General features: G+C 44.4%; 4 protein-coding genes across 5 annotated transcripts; 3 read left to right on the plus strand and 1 right to left on the minus strand.

Annotated features, from left to right (window-relative positions):
• Positions 1-28: 28 nt before the first annotated feature.
• LOC114866563 (coiled-coil domain-containing protein 152-like) lies at positions 29-4,365 on the plus strand. The gene is made up of 8 exons (XM_041073098.2): positions 29-245; positions 487-592; positions 1,132-1,200; positions 1,402-1,466; positions 1,730-1,865; positions 2,401-2,528; positions 2,778-2,885; positions 3,751-4,365. Exons 1-8 carry the CDS (start codon positions 183-185, stop codon positions 3,877-3,879), a joined length of 804 nt encoding a protein of 267 aa, XP_040929032.1. The 5' UTR covers positions 29-182; the 3' UTR covers positions 3,880-4,365.
• On the plus strand, positions 3,791-7,927 carry nim1kb (NIM1 serine/threonine protein kinase). 2 transcript variants are annotated; one of them, XM_029168447.3, is made up of 5 exons: positions 3,878-3,927; positions 5,322-5,384; positions 5,616-5,901; positions 6,125-6,393; positions 6,636-7,927. In XM_029168447.3, the coding sequence occupies exons 3-5, from the start codon at positions 5,628-5,630 to the stop codon at positions 7,389-7,391; spliced, it is 1,299 nt and encodes a 432-aa protein (XP_029024280.1). In that variant the 5' UTR covers positions 3,878-3,927; positions 5,322-5,384; positions 5,616-5,627; the 3' UTR covers positions 7,392-7,927. The 2 variants fall into 2 exon arrangements, with proteins under 2 accessions (XP_029024279.1, XP_029024280.1); XM_029168446.3 differs by lacking the exon at positions 5,322-5,384 and having other exon boundaries at positions 3,791-3,927.
• Positions 7,928-8,509: 582 nt separating this feature from the next.
• Positions 8,510-10,145, minus strand: gadd45gb.1 (growth arrest and DNA-damage-inducible, gamma b, tandem duplicate 1). The gene is made up of 3 exons (XM_029170022.3): positions 9,837-10,145; positions 9,531-9,738; positions 8,510-9,424 (listed from the first exon to the last, which is right to left on the minus strand). The coding sequence occupies exons 1-3, from the start codon at positions 9,977-9,979 to the stop codon at positions 9,311-9,313; spliced, it is 465 nt and encodes a 154-aa protein (XP_029025855.1). The 5' UTR covers positions 9,980-10,145; the 3' UTR covers positions 8,510-9,310.
• A 1,792-nt stretch (positions 10,146-11,937) lies between these two features.
• On the plus strand, positions 11,938-14,668 carry LOC114867359 (growth arrest and DNA damage-inducible protein GADD45 gamma-like). The gene is made up of 3 exons (XM_029169977.3): positions 11,938-13,223; positions 13,325-13,532; positions 13,639-14,668. Exons 1-3 carry the CDS (start codon positions 13,123-13,125, stop codon positions 13,750-13,752), a joined length of 423 nt encoding a protein of 140 aa, XP_029025810.1. The 5' UTR covers positions 11,938-13,122; the 3' UTR covers positions 13,753-14,668.
• Positions 14,669-20,918: the final 6,250 nt, after the last annotated feature.

Raw genomic sequence — 20,918 nt, forward strand, 5'->3', positions numbered from 1 at the left:
AAAACAATTTTTGCTTTACTATTATTAATCGTCACTCACTCACTGCTCACGTGCCATGACGCACTTCTTCACGGGCTGCTGTATTTTCATAGCTACATTAGCAGCTAAATCTAGGTAGTGCTATTTTATTCAAACTACACCAGCAGTGCTAACATCGCAAATTTTCTTTCAGGACTCGTACAATGGCTAGGTCAACCTGCGTTAATCTTGAAATCTTTATGGAGGAGTTCACTCAGCTAGAACAGGTAAAGTAGCTTAGCTAGCTACATCGTTTAACATTAGGGCTAATGGTAAGATGAATTTAGCGTAGTGCTGTGTTTAAGATAAGGACAAAAAGAAATGAAAGTCTACATTATGACAATACACAGCAATATAGAATTATTAAATACTCTATAACGTTACCGTTATCTTTTTCAAATACGGATATATTGATTGGCGCTGCTTCAAACTAAAGTACCAATACTGGCCTTTATTTTAATATGACAGAAAATCACAGAGGTTAATGTCAAAAACAACGCGCTGGAGATCAAGCTGGAAGATGCCAATAGACTCGTCAAGTTTTATCTGAGTAGGGAGAAGTGTCTTATCGAGGGTGAGTTCCTGCTTCTGCTCACAGTGATTGAAAAATCCCTTCTCCCTCCTGTCTCGTCAAATTGAACGATCTACTACTACTGTTTGGGTTGAGTTGGTGTTTGTCTCCATCTGCTGGTGATTTGACAAACGTCTAAGTCAGCAGAGGGTGATAATAAAATAATACTGTTATAATACAATATAATTGACCTTTATTGATCCCACATTGGGGAAATTACTCTCCGCATTTTAACCCATCGCATGAGAAGCTGGGCCCATCCTCTCCCCAAGCCAACTCTATCAACCACTGAGCCACAGAAAGAGCGTGACGATGACTGTGGCACAGCATGTCACTTTGTATAAGAAACATGTCACTCATGAGTTTTATTTTCAGGGAGAATTTCCAGTAGGTTAGATACATACAGTATCATATGTTAGGTGATATGTTACTGAATGTATGTGTCACATAGGATAGGATAGGACTTTAGGACTTTGTTGATCCCACAAAGGGGAAAGTCTTGAGCACATAAATACTAACATGACTTTCTGAACAACCTGTAGAGAGAGATAGTCTTCTAGACACAGTGAACAGCCTGCAGCAGACTCTACAGGAGCAGTTCATCCTCAGAGGTAAGTGTAATAACAATGTAATAATAATACACTTTAAAAATGACACAAAGCTTCTGTAAATAAAATAGATTTTTTTGGCTTCATGTGGTCTGTTTTGTTTCTTTTGACAGCCCAAATACTTTTTCCTTTAAATAGAAATTGGTCCTGATGGATTTATTCTTTTATATTTATATTTAAGAAAATGTTTTTGTTGTGTTCTAGTGGAGAATGAAAGACTGAAGAATGACATGGCAAACCTGAAACAACAGACTGAACGAATAGTGGAGGTAAAGTGTAAAGGAGAAGTGAACATTGGCCTTTGTCACACTAAATATTTTGAGTTGTTATAGGATCTTGGTTATATAATATATATTATTGTAGACTTTGAATATATTTCAACCATCACAAAATCGTTTAAAAAACAGATAACATTATTTTTTTTTATTTGGTTATTGTCAGAATCTTCAAACTGTGTCTCAATATCATGTGTGGCCAAGGATCATTTCTGCTATGTCATTAGTCAGACATGTGGTTTCTGTGTTGTTTTCAGAATGGAGAAGCTGAAGTTCAGAGACTGGTAAGCGAAATTAGAGAAGGAGAAGAAAGACACAAGAGGGAGCTAGAGAGTATAAGAGAGCAGTGTCAGATGGAGGTGGAGTGTGCTCACAGGCAGAGTTTCAGTCAGTGTAAGACTTCACACATTACATGTTAAGCCTTAAGTACCAAGTCACAGAGTTAAACCAATGTCACCTGTTATTTTACTCTGTATGTGTGACTGTGCAGACCTGTATGAGGGCTACAATTGCTGAAATGTGAGGACAGAATCTCAGACTGTGTAGAAATTCATAAAAATAACTTGTGAATTTCACCTTGAAATCAGTCCAACATTTAAGAAGTGCAGCAGAAAAAAAACAAAAAATACCCTAAGCACCTAATAGATGCGTGCAGCAGTCAGACTTAACTGTCATTGACCAACAAGTGTGGAACACAGTAGACTGCCAGATGTAGAAGACAAATTATAGGGACTAGAGGAAAACAAGTTCCCAGTGGAATCCCACACAGATATGGGAGACCTGTCTGAATCATGGATTTGGACTTAGATGCTTTCATCTGTGAACCAGCAGTGCTAACCACTACTCCCCCATTCCATCGCCATAAAAGACTGATAATAATAAACATGAACCCAGACTCGCCTGGTGCCTTTTATTCATTTTCTTTTAGTGGAAGCCAAAGAGGCTGAGGTAAAGAACCTGCTGGAGAAAAAGGATATGGAGCTGGAGGAGATGCAGAAGAGGCTGAAGAATCAGGACAGGGAGAGGCAGAGTGAGATCCTCAACTTACAGATGGCGGTAAATGAAGTGTAACAATTTCATTTCTTTTTCTCTAATATAATCAAGCTCTGTGTGGATTGGGTGTGTGGGTGCTGTGTTGATGCTTTACCTCGACATTTGAAGACTTAAATATTCTTTGAGACTTTACAGTTAGTACTTTATAACTGTGCCCTTATTTTGTGGGAAATGTGATGTGTTGCACAATTATGTTATGCGTTTAGCCTAACCAAAGTGTATTGTTGCTTCCTTGTGTGTATGCTTTGGCAGTTTGGTGCAAAGTTGGCCAGAGTTGAGAGCGCAGCTCACTGGAACCAACAGCAGAAACAGCAGCAGCAGCATGGGTCCAACCTGCTTCCTCAGAGTGTCTTCAAGAGGGTTAGCTGTCCACACATAAACATTTACATCCAGCATCTGTTGTCTTATCATAACAAGACTAATGCAAGTAGTGGTGAGTGTTGTGGAAAAAACCTTCAGCAGGACAATAAAGACTGGACACAGACTGTGAAGGACACTAAAATAAACACACGGCTGCTCAGATGTAGTTCTGAGGATTCTCCTCATGTGCTTTAAAACTACACTTTGTTAAATAATCACCAAGCTGTTGCTAAGCACGTTATACAGGGACACACATCAAAAAGGAAGTTTTCCCAGAAGAAGGATGTAATCATGCAAAGGCAGGTGCCCATACCTCCTCCACTCAACTGGAACACTAGTATTTATTTCCTAGTTTCACCCTTGTCTAAACCCACCCAAGATTAAAGTCCTGTTGAATTTGACCCTGATGTCTTAGTATTTTAAGTATCATCAACCAACTGTCACATCAACCTTTTTATTTCTATTCAAATTTTAGGACCAAAAGAACTTTTCCCTTATGTCAAAGACTTTACTGCTGACTGTTCAAATGTTGCAGTGTTGACATAAAGCATGTTTGAAGCTTGTCAGAAAATGTATATTATTATCATTCAGTTTTCAGACCATGAGTGTGATAAAAAATGTTTAAGAGCATGTGAAAAATAATTGTATTTTAATTTACTCAAATAATAAATATCATGAATTGAATCACATTTTTATTGGCAGTAACCAAATTAAAAAAATGTGTAAAACAATATAATCTAACAATGAAGAATCAGTTCTGAGCAGAGACGTTTCTTATTTATGTTTTATTATATACAGTACTGTGCAAACATTTGACTGTTTGCAAACATTTGCATCGTACTGCATGTACTGTGTGTGGTTTCAGAAGTTGCAGTACTTCCAGGAGGAGAAGAACAAGGAGGTTTCAGCTTTGCGTCAGAGAATCAAACAGCTGGAAGAGAACCAACGTGCCAGCAGCCTTAATGACAGCCGCCTAAAGAGGAGGAAGATTTAGAATGTGGCGAAGCTAAAAAGGCTAAGAAACTGCAGAGCTGTCTGCTCTGTGGGTGCATCAATCCCTTTCCTTTTTTTTTTTCTTTTAAAATCTCCAAAGTTTAAGTTTAAAGTTAAATTCCCTTTACCTGTGTCACCTTATGAGAGAATGTACTGCTTCATGACTACTTGACTAGATTTGCTGCTTGCAGGTGACCGGTGCACAGAGAGGACACTGAAATAGGAAGGGTTCTTGTCTAAGGCTTTAATCCAATGAGACGCCTGTAGAGAGGAGGCAGAGGGAGGGGAAGTTGTAGACTAAAGTGAATCAGATTGCTGGAAGTCTAATGCCATTCAAGGAATTAAACCTATTTATCTTGTTTCATTCAAAGAAAAACTAAATAGTCTCATTCTTTTACTAACTTTGTTAAAGTATAGGCTTTAAACATTTCCATCATCTAAAGCAGTTTATTGCCTTGGAACACAATTAAAACTGGTTTTAAGTTAAGCTTTGATTGGACTGTACACCATAGTTTAGACAGTAGTTGGGATGCTGGTAACATAATCTGATTTGCAGCTGCTCTAATGTTCATAAATGGACACTGCAGTTTTCAGTCAGCTAGAGAGACTGATTGCTGCTCTGTGTTCCACAGAGTTGTCCAAATGACCTAATACAATACTGGTAATGGGTATCCATCGGTCTGTGTTAAAGCCAAGGCAGAATATCATTTGGGTTTCACTACATAAACTATATGCACATGATTTAAAGATTCAGTTTAGGTGATGTAGGATCCTGGGTGTGTTTAATTGCTGCTCACAGGGACGATACACCTGAATGAAGACGCTCCGCCCAGAGCTGCTGACGTCTGTAATCTTTTTATCTGTGCTGCTCAGCCAGTGTCTAAAGGGAAGCTAATCTCTATGGGAACATTGGGTAATACTGTTGCACAACACCTCATCTTCTAAAAGGCCCAGAGATCAACCTTGGCTGCATCATAGACGTTTCCCTCACAGGTGAAACGTGCTAAAGCTGCCAAGTAAAGCATTTAGACCAGATTGATGTGTTCAAATTCTTGGTCTGCTCTTTATGTCTGCCTTCATTTTTGCCTCCCTGAACTGATGTTAGACATTCTGTAAGATCTGAGGTGAAACAGGATTAGTGCAAAGACACCTCCCACCTTAATCCTTTGCCTGTCGGTGATGAGGAGAATGATGAGGCATGTGTCCAGTGACGATCATGGTGACTTCCTTCTGGAGTGATGGCTCACACCTCCTCCCCTCCTCCTCCCATGTGCCTGGCCACCACTGTACAGCAGTCAGACAGCGAGGAGAGAGGAGGATGGTTGTATTTTGCACAGGGGATTTTTTAAATTCATTTATTTTTACACTGCCTGTCGGATGTAAGTGAAGAATCTTTTGCTTTTTCATGGGCGATGAGAAGACAACACACGTTTTTCTCTCTAGTTTAGTTCCATGTGCTGAACTCCATGGCTGTGTATTGATGCATAGAATCAGTTTGGACCCTTGGTAAGAAAATATTTGCTTGTTTTATCTTATCTTAAATAGCTGCAGTGAACCACTAAAATATAAAAATAAATTTAATACGTGCTGCTATGTGGTCATATGTTTTGTACTTGGTTAGAACAGCACCTCTTAAATATGCATTGCATGCATCCAAAATCGACACAGGAATCATTTTTCATGTGTACCAACTGTGACCTGCTCATGACTCTACTCTGCTTGTGTATTTTGAACAAGACCCTTTTAGAGATGCCCGGAGGTCAGTACCAGGTGACAAGCACCAGGTTCCACCACAGTGTCTACAGCCTGACAGACAGCTCCGTTGCCAGTAACGAAGATGAAGAGGCCGAAGCCCCGCCACCGCTCACGCCCCTCCAGAAGCTCACCATTGACTTGTGCAAGGATGAGAAGACCATTAAGGAACTGATCATAGGCCGCAGGGTGGGCTTCTACAAAGTACGTGGAGAGATCGGCTATGGGACCTTCTCCAGGGTCAAACTAGCTTTTAATGCACTGACTAAAGGTGAGGACGACGTGCTTCTTCAGTGCATAAGATAACATCCACACATCCGCCATTCCCTCTGAAGTTGAATTAGTTTCAAACATGCCAATGATTTTTGCAGGTTATTTTGGCCAAACAAATTTGTGCACAATAGGTTTCAGATATTCAACTGTTACATCAGCATCATCTTGTTGTTGACCACCAGAGTCTTGTTTCATGCCCCTGTTATCTGTCATGCTTTCAGACAAAGTGGCCCTGAAGATCCTGGAGAAGGCGAGGCTGGATAGTCAGGCCCACCGTCTGCTGTCCAGGGAGATCAGCAGCATGGAGTCTCTGCAGCATCCCAATGTGATTCGCCTGTATGAGGTCTTGGAGACACCGAGCCGTCTGTACCTGGTGCTGGAGTACGCCGGAGGAGGAGACCTTCACAACAAGATCTGCAATGAGGGAAAGCAGTCGGACAATGCCAGTAAGATCATCTTTGCCCAGATCCTCTCTGCTATTAAATACATGGTGAGTGGCAGACATCTGACAACATGCAGCTGCTTAAAATGGAATATTTATGGTCACATTGAATAAAAACGGCTTTAGAAGTTAACAAAAGTCTGACAGCCATATCTTAGTTTTTATTTCATGCACTTTGAAATTGACTACAAATGTGAGAGTGATAATAGAAGTCTTTTAAAAGAAGACTTTTAAGTACATTCAGTGTTAAAGCAGAGGATCATCTCAGATCTGCGTGTTTTGTCGTGCAGCACAACCTCAACATCATCCATCGGGACCTGAAGGCGGAGAATGTTCTGTTCACCTGCAGTGGCTGTGTGAAGGTGGCCGACTTTGGATTCAGCACGCGGGTTTCAAACCGCAACGTCATCCTGGACACCTTCTGTGGCTCGCCGCCGTACGCGGCGCCGGAGCTCTTCAGGGACGAGTGCTACCTGGGGCCTCCGGTGGACGTGTGGGCCATGGGGGTTCTGCTTTTCTTCATGGTCACCGGCACCATGCCGTTCCGCGCTGAGACCATGGGCAAGCTGCGGCGCAACATCATCGAGGGGTGTTACACCGTCCCCCCCTGGGTGTCCGGCCCTTGCCAGAGGCTCATCAAGGGCATTCTGAAGCCGGCCCCCATGGAGCGCTATGCTGTAGACCAGATGCTGGGCTGCGACTGGCTCCTACCAGTGGAGCTTCCCTGGTCGTTAGTGACTCCCGAGCCGTCTTCCTCCCTGCGGGGCCTGCTGGACTCAGAGTGCAGGAACCTGGAGGAGGAGGAGGATGTCAGGATTTTGCTGGAGGAGCTTGGATTCACTGCAGAGCACCTGCAGAACAATCGTCTCAAAGACAACCGCAGCCCGGTGACGGGGGTCTATCGGATCCTGCTGCACCAAGCCCAGAAAAAGAGGGGCTGCGACAGTCTGCCGGTGGTTCGAGGTATGGTGAGGGACCCCAAGAGGGAGGGGCTGCGGGCCTACAGGGGTCTCAGACACACATCCAAGTTTTGTGTGCTTTCATAGCAGACTATTAGTGATTATTCAGCACATTTTTTTTACAAACTTTTTTTATGCAAAGACATTTATTTATTTTTTTTGAAACTTTACACAGTTCATGAGAAACTGGCATTTTCATAATTTGTTGCCTCTTAGTAATTTGTTGTGCTCTTTTCAGTGCAGCTGTTTGGCATGCACATGTTTCAAGTGCCTGGAAAAGGCTAAGTAAAAACGGCTTTCTTCTTATAATATCTCTATCTTATAATATGTATTTTTTTTTATTTAGACCATAAAAAAACATAAAGATAAACCTGCTCTAAGGTTGTTCATAGTTTTTTTTTTTAATAAATTATATTTACGTTCCACAACTAAATCAATGTTCATTTTCTATGCAATATCATAGTAAGCTAATTTTCCAAGCTTTTCTGCACCTATTTGCACCTTTTGAAAATCTAGTAGAGTAAAGAAAGTTAATCCGTATTTGGGTGTTAAAAGAAGAAGGCGGCAAAGGCATGAAGCAAGACTGTAATTTCTTATGAAAGATAAATAAAGTGGCTAAATAAGTGATGTGTCATTTCATTGTTGAGGCCCAAACACAACTGATCTGTTTACCAAAGTTTCACAAGGGCCCGTGAGTAAATCACAGTCCCGACAGCAGCTGGCAGGGCGCCAGATGACACTCGGAACCTCCCAGTCCTCGTCTCCTCAACCGGCCCAAACCGGCCTGACCGTCTGGCACTGAGGACCGGCACCCGGGCTCCTCCCAGCCGCGTCCCGCCGACCCCCACCTACAGCACGCGGCAGATGGCGCGGCGTGGGTGCGGAGACATCTGCGGGCCACACAATAGGGGCTCTGTGCGGACCGCTGGAGCTGAGAGGCCCCGAGCTCCGCTATTGTGCGCTGCGCCATACACATGCAGATGAGTCTACAGGTGGAGGGACCACAAGGGACAACAGTGAGCAGATGACGGGACGGAGCGCCGTCTATGCAAATGTGGCTTGAGGTTTTTTTTTTTTTTACTTTTGTTAAAAAAAGAAGCCCTGCGCTCCGTCCTCCGTGACCTCCCACCACCTCCTCCATCCACACGCCCACGACACACACACAAGGTTTGACAGGAGAAAGGGAAAACACCCGACACAGTAAATATGATGCTTTGTCGTTTATTAAGCATTTTGGATTTACAATTTTAATAGTAAAAATATTCAAATGTATAATTTAACTAATTTCTATCATTATCCCAGAAAACAATTACAGGATCTGAACATCTTCAGTCAAATCATTAATCTATTTTCAGTAGCTCGTGAAACTTTTACAATATATAACTTCATCTTATAATTTCTTAATATTCTTAAACATTAACTTAGTTTGGCCATTTTCTAAAGTGAAACCTTTAGAAAAGCCTTTTTTATGTTTTTTTTTTCTATATTTTTGTCATCGTTAAATTTCTAAAGTGAAACCTTTAGAGAATTAAGACCATTCTGGAAAGTGGGAAACATTTCCGCTGACTGCAACTGTTGTCATGTTGCTCAGCAAAGAGGGCACTTGTAAAAAGTCTCTTTTTAACAAGGCCTCTTCCTCAGCACCGCTTCGTCTCCTGCTGCGCGTGCTTCAACGTGCGACATTTGCTCTGTGGGACCACAGGACGCAGAACGCGCTTCTCCTTCCTCTCCAAACCTCATCCACACAAAGAATGAGGGTCGATGTGTCGCTCTCGCTTCGTGCCTGACCTCGTTCACACAAAGAATGAGCGTCATCTTGGCACGGACGCGACGAGAGGCGACGGTTCGCGGGGGCCCTCCTCGGACCGGCGCCGCGCTGCCTGGACCGGTACCTCCTCAGGAGCATCCAGGGATGAGCAGAAACGGGCTCATCCTGTTCACAAGGATGAGTAGTTCCAAATAAGAAGCTTCGCAGCATCTGCGCAAGAGAGGCCTCGAGTCCCGGATCAACGTGCGCTGAGGCTGATCTCGGGAACCCAGTCGTTCACGCGACGGCTCTCCTCACAGAACAGGTGCAGCTTCTCCAGAGCAGGGTCCTCCCAAGACCCATCCGCCGGGTTCTGTTCACACAGGAAGAGCACAAACAGGAGCGTGAGTGCGGCGGTTCTTAGAATGGCAGCTTTGAGCTTGTGGACGCTGTGGCTTCGCTCCTCCAGCTCTACGTACCGTGATGAGGACGCAGTGAGCGTCTTCCAGCTGCTCCGCCTTGTCGCCAACGATCTCAGCCAGACGCTGCATGTCGCTCACTCTCACGATGCTGATGTCGTTGTCGAAGCAGAAGGACTGGATGAGGGTGAAGTGGATCTGGAGCGCGATGTCACACTCGAACTCCTCGTCCACGGCCAGGACGCAGAAGGACACGCTGTCTGGATCGCTGTGGAAATACAAAGGGAAAGCGTATTTAGACTTGTGGCGGAACCAAACAAATATACATTTCAATCATTTCAGTGTTTCAGTGACTTTCATACTTACAGATTCATGACTTTTGCGCACTCGTAGACGCCCACGGTGAGGGAGTCGTTGTCTTTAGCGGACGCCAGGACTTCCTCCAGGGCTGTGCCGACACACTGAGCGCGCTCGGCGGGTTTCTGGATCAGGACTTCCTCAAGAGTCATGATGAAATCGGCGTTGATATTCCGCAAACGGAGAGGTTTTTGGGGAATTCGACGTGTGGAGTAAATCCGAGAAGGAGCAGATTGCTTCCAGGCGCGCGTCGTCCCCTTTTTATGCGCTGCGGCTCCTGCGGGGCAGTGAAAGCGCTGCGCTGTGATAGGCTGAGGCTGAATGGTGTATTGGTATGATAATGCAATTGTCACACTTTGGCTCGTGGCAGATTGATGGGGGCCAGCGAACCACGCCCCCCCCCCCCCCCCCCCCCACACACACACACACACTAGCAGCAGCAGCCTGGCCCGTGACTAAAAATAGCTTAATTTTAAAAGGGGCTTGAACGTTGGATCACTGTGCTGCACGTTTGTAGAAGAAAACATTAAAACATTTGGTGAATTGAATTTAACTGTCGAAATGCGCTGCGTTCTTTTAGTCAAATCCGAGAGTAAACACAACTTTTCTCCGTCATTTTCAAAATGCAAGCCCTATTAAAGCTTTAAAATATCTCAACACCACCGGTTGTCGATTGTTCCTTGCAGTTTTTTGCATCTTTCGGACTTTTTTCAGACTTTTGTATGTATAAAGAGTGAGGAACCCCCCCCCCCCATTCTCTCCCCGAGCAGCAGAGAGAAAGGGCAGGTGGATGATGCCATCTGTGGACTGCAGGGTGGCCATAAAACAGACTCATTGTGCTCACAGAGGCCCTCTATTATCACGTTCCCCCATTCAAATGCAAATGACTAGCGCGTGCCAGAATGCGGTGCGTGCTGGGCAATCCTCGCTGCTGGCCCATGCTGACCACGTGGCCTTCAGCTGCCCAGAAAAGGTTCACTTATTTACCCTGGGGAGTTGAGGAGCACACGAGCAAAGTTCTTTTGAATTTTATGGTCGTTTTGTTCCTTAAATAGATTCGAGAAAAGTGCTCATCTGCAATTTTATATCAACCAGTCCTCAGATATTAAATTATTTTAACTTTATCATATCTTTGATGAAACTTTTGCATTTTTGCATGTTGGTCTTCTTAATAATTTCATGGATTGTGAAAACGTCCCATCAATAGTTCATGCATCTCTTGTTTCATTTGGAGTTCGCCAATCTGAGATTTACGCACGACAAAAACCTTTACGCACGACTCTGTTTTCACGCAGTTCGACTGATACAGGAGTTTCACCCGCAGCTTGTGCGCACTTGGCTAAACTTTAGCTGCATAATAACACAAAAGGCGTCTTGCAGCAGGTCAGGCTTGCTGCCACTGCTGCGCAAATGAAGGGGGCTGGAGGAGAGAGGCGGAGCAGGAGACGCACGACGGTGCTGATTGATGCGGCGCTATTGTTCTGCGGAAGAGAGAGCGGCAGATGGAGAACTGTCGCTATGAGGGCACCCCCTCCCCTTCTCTCCTCTGGGCCCAGGTCAACCCCGACCCTGGGGCGCACCGATCTTTTGTCAGCGAGTCTGCACATTTGCCCATGTGTTGTCTGAGTTTTGATTAGATTTGTGTAGATCCTGGTCTAAACTTTCCACAGCGAAAAACGTTATCTCCAAAAGACGCCAACCGTGTAAAAGCAAATAAAACCCATTTTGAGTTTGAGATGTAAACACGTGCAAAAATGCATAACATGTGTATTGTTAAACACAACTCTTATCTTTACATTATTGCGACAACAAACTTTGCGCTTTTCGCTTGTGCGTGCGCTGAAAAGTCGTCGCTCCATCAGCTGTGGAGACGCTAAGGTTTGATTAAGACCCAGCTGAGGTTCAAGCATTGCGCTATTTTAGGAAGGATCAGCTTGCATGGCCACAGGCCAGGCGCGTGCAAATCGATATGGAGCCATTGTTGTTGGAGTACATCTGGCAGACGGCAGCGCGCGACAGGTGTTGGTGGTCGGAGCTCTTTTCTGGGACCTGCGGCGACGCAGCAAAGCGTTAAACGTCTTTGGAAGAATGGAAAGTGTCCAAAGCTCCGGGATGAGTCGACTTCGTTTAGATATTTGGCGTCCGGTGCATGATGTTAAATAATCAGTTTACTAACAAAACCCACGCTTGTCTTCTTCATGCATTTAGTTTAACTTAAAGACTTAATTGTCACTTTTTTTAGAAAAAAGGTGCAGCAATCACGCTCAGCAGGTGCTGCGTGACTTCCTTTGTCCGCTCCCCCCACGCGCCACTTCCCCGGGGACAGATGGTATCTCTCTGTTGCTATGGAGAGTGATGCAGACTGATAGATAAAACACGCAGGCACAGGTCCAGATGCCACGCGCCTCAGCTCTGGACCAGCTTTACACATGTAAAGCAGCGGCGCGTGCCACTGTCCAATTTATAAAAAAAAAAAAATCAGACGTGAAGTCCGCTGTTCCAAACACAGAAACATTGACAAACAGTGAATTTAGGTTTTGACACTATACAAATAAAGTGGAACACAGAAGTAGAATATTATGTGCATTCATCTAATTCAGGTAGAGAATCTGTAAATGGAAAACACTAGGAGCAGCTTCATGTGGATCAACCACATATAGATGAGGCTGAGGCGACACATTATTAACCTGCTGCTTTTCATTTTAGTCCCACTCAACTTTCACTCTTCATTTTGTGCCGTTTATTCCACTCTGAGCATCAAGTCTACATTAATTTTTATCATTCGCGTTATTAATGCACATCATCAACGACCTTATGATATAAACTCACTGCTGACTCTAAAAGATCACAGCTCTTGGACACGTTTAGAGAGTGTAGTTGGTTCCATGATGTAGTGAAATGAAAAGATGTCAATAGTCAACAGACAGAGCTACAATTATGTGACATGTATGTTTCCTCAGCTCCAACTTTGAGGTCTTTGGTGACACTGTCCTTGCCTTCACGGTGTAATTATTCCTGTAAGCTGAAGGAGTCATTTGAAGGTCAGAGGGTTTCTACATCTAATCCTTTGAACCAGAGCTGCCCCCAACTTTTTCAGACTTTCTATAGACACGCGTCCCTGAGGAAGGGGAGGGGGCTGCAGGCCTGTTGTCACCATTGTTGTCCCAGCAGCCAATCGGTGACTGAGCGTGTGCCCAGTCTGCGGTATAAATGCTGGCAAACTGCAGGAAGCAGCACAAACAGCCTTTCTTGGACTTTCTGATCACATCAACCAAGTGTTATATACAAGTCAAGCATGCAATCCCCTGGAAAATCTCTGAAGGAAGCTCTGCTCTGTGCTCAGGGTGAGGACCGGCTCACTGTTGGAGTCTATGAGAGTGCTAAAATTATGACTAGGTAAGTCAACGACTTCTACTAAAATGCCCGCACAGGTCCTTTAAGAGAATCCGACCACATCCAAGAGCAGCAGCTGACAGACGTGTCTCTTTGGTCCACAGCGATCCAGACAGCGTGTCCTTCTGCGTCCTGGCCGTGGACGAGGAGTTCGAGTGTGACATCGCGCTCCAGATCCACTTCACCCTCATCCAGTCCTTCTGCTTCGACAACGACATCAGCATCGTGAGAGTGAGCGACATGCAGCGTCTGGCTGAGATCGTTGGCGACAAGGCGGAGCAGCTGGAAGACGCTCACTGCGTCCTCATCACGGTACGTAGAGCTGGAGGAGCGAAGCCACAGCGTCCACAAGCTCAAAGCTGCCATTCTAAGAACCGCCGCACTCACGCTCCTGTTTGTGCTCTTCCTGTGTGAACAGAACCCGGGGGATGGGTCTTGGGAGGACCCTGCTCTGGAGAAGCTGCACCTGTTCTGTGAGGAGAGCCGTCGCGTGAACGACTGGGTTCCCGAGATCAGCCTCAGCGCACGTTGATCCGGGACTCGAGGCCTCTCTTGCGCAGATGCTGCGAAGCTTCTTATTTGGAACTACTCATCCTTGTGAACAGGATGAGCCCGTTTCTGCTCATCCCTGGATGCTCCTGAGGAGGTACCGGTCCAGGCAGCGCGGCGCCGGTCCGAGGAGGGCCCCCGCGAACCGTCGCCTCTCGTCGCGTCCGTGCCAAGATGACGCTCATTCTTTGTGTGAACGAGGTCAGGCACGAAGCGAGAGCGACACATCGACCCTCATTCTTTGTGTGGATGAGGTTTGGAGAGGAAGGAGAAGCGCGTTCTGCGTCCTGTGGTCCCACAGAGCAAATGTCGCACGTTGAAGCACGCGCAGCAGGAGACGAAGCGGTGCTGAGGAAGAGGCCTTGTTAAAAAGAGACTTTTTACAAGTGCCCTCTTTGCTGAGCAACATGACAACAGTTGCAGTCAGCGGAAATGTTTCCCACTTTCCAGAATGGTCTTAATTCTCTAAAGGTTTCACTTTAGAAATTTAACGATGACAAAAATATAGAAAAAAAAAACATAAAAAAGGCTTCTCTAAAGGTTTCACTTTAGAAATGACAAAAAAGCTCTCTTTAAAAAACATTTATTGGAAAAAAGTATCTAAAGGTTCCACTTTAGATACTTTACACTGAAAAAGTACAAAAAAACAAACAAATGATCTAGATTCTTAAAAGAAAAAGTAAGACTGAAACTGTTTCACTTTTTGACAAGTTTTACTGTATTACCTTCAAATTAATTAATTTGTTCACTGCTTGTTGAATTATAAAATGAAAGTTTTAATAAAATCTTTGAATTCATTTTCACTATGACTGTTTATTGACATTTTCACCTGATGGTAAACGTTGCGTGCGTGGATGAAGTTGACTCTTGATAGACAGTATTCAGTTCTCTCAGCTTCAAATAGCAGTCAAATTGTAATACATGAAATAAGTTCACTTAAATAATTACATAGCACCTAATTTGAAGTTGGGATAAATGTTTTGTGGAAAATACATTCAAGGACCTTTTGCCTGAAACTGAATAACAAGATGTTCCTTCATAAAGCAAAGACAGACAGACAGACAGACAGACAGACAGACAGACAGACAGACAGACAGACAGACAGACAGACAGACAGACAGACAGACAGACAGACAGACAGACAGACAGCTCTTAGTAACCGGCTTCCCAGCTTTCACTTTATGTTATGTCTCTAATAACATAATTGTTGTTAATGAGTAAAAAAGTAAAAATAGAAAACAGTTTTTTGCGTCTAAGATGTTAAAATGGACGAGATTTACCAGCAAGAAACCAAATTGGTGCACTTCAATGTCAAACTTTTGCTGTGCATGAATCAAGCAGCCGTCTCATTGACTTTAATGGTGCTATTAGTTGCAGGGAATCTGACTAAACAGAGACAATCATGGTCTTATAACTGGCAGAAGAAGTTGGTTGTTACAAAGTGAAGCAATATTCCAACTACTGAAGCTGACGTTCGATGGAGATGATCTCTTGCTCCTGGCACACGTTGCTCTGTCTCGTCTTTTACTTGTTGGAGATTCAGCAGCTTTTGTGTTGAAACTCCAGAGTCACTCAGAGCTGTACGTCGCATGTCACTGCGATTCATTGTGAAGTCAACAGCTGCTGCGGCCTCCACTGCCCCTCTGTGACACACACACACGCACGCACGCACGCACGCACGCACGCACGCACACAGAATCACAGGCATGACCCTCAAACCATGAAAGTGCACACAGTACAGTCGTGCTGACCTCCACTCACTTTGCACGCACCAGCGTAAAAGGAGGAAGCAGCTGAAACGCAATCAGCCCTTTAAATCTTTCATTTCTCCACGGCAACCGGCTCGGCAGTCGCCCCATCTGCTGTCCGATTTAATGACGAGAAAAAGAGGAAGGAGGAGACCATGTACCCGGCACAAGCCTGCTGCCATTCAGCCATTTAGATCCAAATCCTGACTAACCTAACAACCCCCCAACACACACACACACACACACACACACCCACACCCCCAGCAGAGACACATCAGCAGTCACAGCAGCAGGATGGAGCTGCATCACAGTCACGAGGCAACGTGTCAACGTGTCATTTATATGTTTTCTTCTCTGTTGAGAAGTTATGGACTTTTGGAGGTTTCTCAATGATTGTATCACTCGCATTAAGAGTGACTAGAGGTGTGAAGAGCGAAGTCAAACAGAGAAATATATCTACAAACAACAACTTCCCTGGAAAACGTTTCAAACCGAAGCTTTTGGAGCAGACGTCGTTTTAAAGGCTTCGCTGAGCGGCTGTCGTTGGCGTTGCTTCCGCCTCCAACCGCAGCAGATCCTCTCTGCTCTCAACTCAACCCCCAGGTTTAAAGTGCTCTCCTGCTGCTTCTCAAGTGTCCTTTCAGGATAAAAGCCTTCTCCTCCTCCTTCCAGCAGATGGTTGTGATGGGCTGCAGGCTGAATGTGTGCACACACGCTTTTCTCTGGGTTTGGCTCTGCAAAATAATAAGATCAAATATTATAGTATTTCTATATGTTTTGCATGCATGATCACATCATTGAAACAATTGACACTGACATCAATTTATATTGTTTCAGCATCATTATTGTCATTATTTTTGGAACGTTGGATTGACACAACTGAATCCAGAGTTTCAGAGGTTAATGTCTGCTGACTTGTTCTGTCTGATAACTATGCTAATACAGTTTCTAACTATGCAAATATCTGGCTCGGTCATTACCATAAGCCTGCTGCCGTGGTGCTGCAGGTCAAAGAACACACTCGTTAGTCAGATCTGTGCACACAGGAACACGCACACGCCTGCCCCGTCCCTCAGCAGTCAGCTGCTGATGCTAATTTCTGCCTCTGATCTCCACCAGTCAGGCCTGATTCAACTTATTGTGGACCTGATCACCAATTACAACAGCAGATCTACGACCCCCAGGCTGCAGTTCATGCAAACATAGTTTTACAAATTCTTTGTATCTATTGAAAACCATCACATAACAATCTTAGATCATCAATTTCAATATTATGCAATGGAAAAATTGTGTTTTACCCAAAACCCACTGATGCTAGTTATGTAAACGTTAGTTTGGAACAGAAGCACATTTTATTGCATGACATTTTATCTGCGAACTGTAAATACATGAGCCCTGTTCAAGTATCCTTATCTGTTTAGACCCAGTGCTGCAGCCACACACACACAGTGCAACTTGCTGTAGTGTCACGGGGTCATTGAGAGGCCCAGCACTCAATGGAGAAGTGTTTTGGCAACAGCTGGCAGTGTGTGTGTGTGTGTGTGTGTGTGTGTGTGCATGCATAATGTTGTGACTTTTCTTCTCTTGGACACTAAACTCATCATATTTAATGTAGTCAGACTTCAGACTGGCTGCCCACTGTAGTCCGTCTGTATTTGTGTACACACATGTCATGTGTGGACTGTTGAAACACATCAGATGGCTAAAAGTGCTCACTGTGCACCCCCTCACCAAAACACAGCTATGACAAAAGCTACAGCTAACACGTCTACACCCCCATCAATGTGCACAAAGAGCTGAAAAGCACCAGGAGGAGCCCTGCACAAAGGTGCTCGAGACCTCAGCCTTCTCTCGGCTTTTGTGCAGAAGAATGGTGAGGTCCAAGAGCAGCTGCTGCTGGCTGCACGGGACATTTGAGACGGCCCCTTTCTCCAAAAACAAAGTCTGGAGTTGTCAGCGTGCAGGCTGCAGGAGGGAGGGGTAGGGGGGGAGGCAGAGAACAAAACCAGAGGCACACTTTGCCAGATAAACGTGGGGCTGACTCCCCATTCATCCTACGGCTCAGCAGCAGTGGGGGGAGGGGGGGGGGGGGGGGGGGCATAAAGTGAAGGAGGAAGCCTTTAAAGTTGACGTGAGCCACATCAGTCACAGCACAAAGGAGCCCCAGAGGCCTGCCATATGGAGCCAGGCTCATCATCTGTTCAGGAATCACTGAAAGCCAGTAACCTCCAGCTCTACCCAGAGACAACGCATCCCTGTTTTCTGATTGGCTGCAGAGGTGCCGCGTCTCAATTAGCCTCATAGGAAGGTGGGCACGTCTTTGAGGCAGGACAAGTGTCTGTGAGACACTGTCCTCTCTCTCTCTATAGTCTCATTGAAAAGGTAAAAAAAAAGATTTGTATTTGAAATAATATATTTTTTTTAATCCTCAAATTTTGCTCTCTGTCAAAGAATCCTCCATTTGCAGCTATTACACCAATGCAGGCCTTTGGTATTCTGGATGTTAATTTGTTGAGGTAATCTGGTAATCTGGGTCTTTTAAAAATTAAAAATTTTATTTTTATATATTAAAGTCACAACATTCAAATACAATGCTCTCTGCTGTTCTCTTTCACACATTTTTTTAGGTTTACGTCATGACATTATTATATCAAGCTAAATCAAGTCATTTAATGTATGTGTTTGTTTATACACTGACAGTCAGGGTCGCTAAATAGTCATCATTTTCCTCCACCATGTGGTCTAACAGTTCCACTGCACGTCATAACAATTCTCCTCTTCTCCTGCCGCTCTCTTCAGCCTCAGAACAATGGCACCACCTAGTGGCTGCAGGTAACACTTACACCACATCATAACTTGAAGGTTATCATGAAAATAAATGACCGATGATGAACATCAGCCCAGATTTAGTGAAAACAAACTACATTTTACAGGTTCCACATAATGATTATAACTCAAATCCACTAAACTGCTTCTATTAAATGACATCAACTTATTACACTACTATTACATAATAGTGGACAGTGGGATCACAAGGCTGTGGGGGTTGTTTTATTGTATGGCAAACCTAAAATTCCTCTGTACAAAACAGCAACTAGACATTAAAACCTGTAACTATTATCTTAAACAGACATGAAGTAGGTATTTTAATGCTAGAGCCATAGTCTCAATTATTATAATAAAATCATTATTTAATTGCACAAGATCACAACAAACCTTTGAGGTCAAATTTAGCACAGAGCTACTGGGTAAATGTAAGTAACAGATCATGAAGATCCCACCAGAGGAGAGACCTTATCTTGCTCTGAATGTAAAGTGGATAAAAAAGACCACATGTAACAGGAACAGGTCTAGAGTTACTTTCTCTCTCTCACTCAGAGAACACAGAGCAGAACAAGCTAAAAGTCATTTCACAAAGAAATTAAGACAGGAGTCTAATACTCTAATGCTGCCACAAAGCAAATTGGATTCATGCGCCTCACTGCCTCTGAGTATCAGCGTGTTGCAGGAAACAAAGCCTCCTGCAGAGAATCAGGAACAGAGTCAGGGCCGAGACTGCGGAGCTTCTACATGATGCACCTCTGGTTCAGTTACATGAGATGACGCGTGGCCTCAGACTTTTCAGGAGACATTTGATCGCTGGAGGTACGATTCAAGCACTCATTGCATCTCAGCAGCATGTTCAAGCTAATGCTGCAACAAGTAGAAATGTGTGACTGAAGCTTTTGCTTAAATGACCTTTCTGCTGTTACAAAGCAAAATGCCACGTTTTTCTGACTTTCTAGGTTGTGAGACACCAGCTACACATACACTTGTGTTTATTCTCCCTAGAGGTAAAAAACCCATTCAGGCTTAACTGAAGTCAATCATTCCATTCATCATTCTGTAATACTGTATTAACACCATGTTATCCTGCAGCACCAATGTTAATTAACTTGGACAAAGCTCAGTGGTTGGAGTTGTTTTTGTACTGGAAGTATTATTCTCTCCAGGATCAAAGCGTGGTGGTCTCCGTACACTGGCTGCTGCAGGCTCCAGGCTACAGTCAGGTGAAGATGTGGAGCTGTGACGCTGCTGGATGGAGTTTTGGATGTGTTGGTTGGAGGCTGAAGGTGCTGGTTTGGGACCTTCAGACGGGTGCGTCTGCACGTTCACTTGGAGAAAGCGACAGGTGCTTCAGGCTGTCACCGATGAGGCTGAGGTTAAAGGGATGTGCAGGTGGAGGATCAGGATGGAGGTGTCGGTCCAGTCCGCATCATCACTCAGCCTCATTCTGCTCCCCACAATCTCTGCAGGTGCCTCTCAATCACACACACGAGTTGCGTCTGAAACACTCTCTGCCTCATGACCAAGTTAATGTGTCCCATGCATTTAAGCTGAAGATGATCCTGCAGAGCTAAATTCATGACCACCTTCTGGATCTTGGCAATGTTTTAACTTTCTGGCCTCACATCCACTCGCTGTGTCCATGTTTGGCCCTCTGACTAACCATCGACAGGGATTCACACCATGTGCTTGAAAGATAGATGTTTGTTCCCAGAATGCTTAGTCTTAGTGTGGTGCTGCTATTTTGTAATTTGTATTTTTTTGCCTTACTGCTTTGCTTTTGTGATTTGGTCCAGACGCCTGCCTTAACCTCTGTACGGACGGAGATGGAATCCAACTCCTATCTGCCCCGAGCCTTCCAGAACCTACTGACAGCGGACCTTTTCAAACCACCTTCTCTGCCATGTCAACTGTCAATTTATCTTTGCGTTTCTATTGATCTCCTCCTGCTGCTGCCACTTAAAAAATTCACTTAAAAAAAATTTAGCTTTGTTTTTTGGCTTTTCAGGGAGACCATTGTTTGTGTCCTGGTGGAGGATTTACCTACTAAATACAAACAAGCTGATACAGTTTAACTACAGTTTAACAGTTTCATTTGGAGAGCTGCAGAACCAGAAAAAGAGTGGCCCGGGTCCGACAGCCTGCTCTGCGTTGAGGTGAAACCGTTTGTTTTCACCATCTGCACACTTCCCCTAAGCAGAGAACATGGATGTGTGTGTCTGTGATGAGTGACCCTCGTCCTGCGTCCTCTATTCATCCCTGTCCCGTCCACTGCTGATGGTCTGGGTCATGGGTGTCCAGGCCATCAGGCGCTGTAATAGCATCGATGGTGGTAGAATAAGCAGCAGGTCCAGAAACTAACTTCATAAATCATCACTGAGGCTTGAGCTGTTTTCAGCTGTTAAAATGATGCTGCAGTTTAAGTTGCGAACGATTCCAATGCACACTTGCCACAGCACATTCATTGTATTAGCATATATTCACCCAAACTTTGAAAACCTCGACAGAGCTGTTCTGTTTAGAGTCAGCTCATATAGAGGCTCGCATCACATAGAGATACTGTTCATGCTGTATG

The sequence above is a fragment of the Betta splendens genome, chromosome 12, assembly GCF_900634795.4.
Source record: "Betta splendens chromosome 12, fBetSpl5.4, whole genome shotgun sequence".
In the NCBI taxonomy this organism is placed as follows: domain Eukaryota; kingdom Metazoa; phylum Chordata; class Actinopteri; order Anabantiformes; family Osphronemidae; genus Betta; species Betta splendens.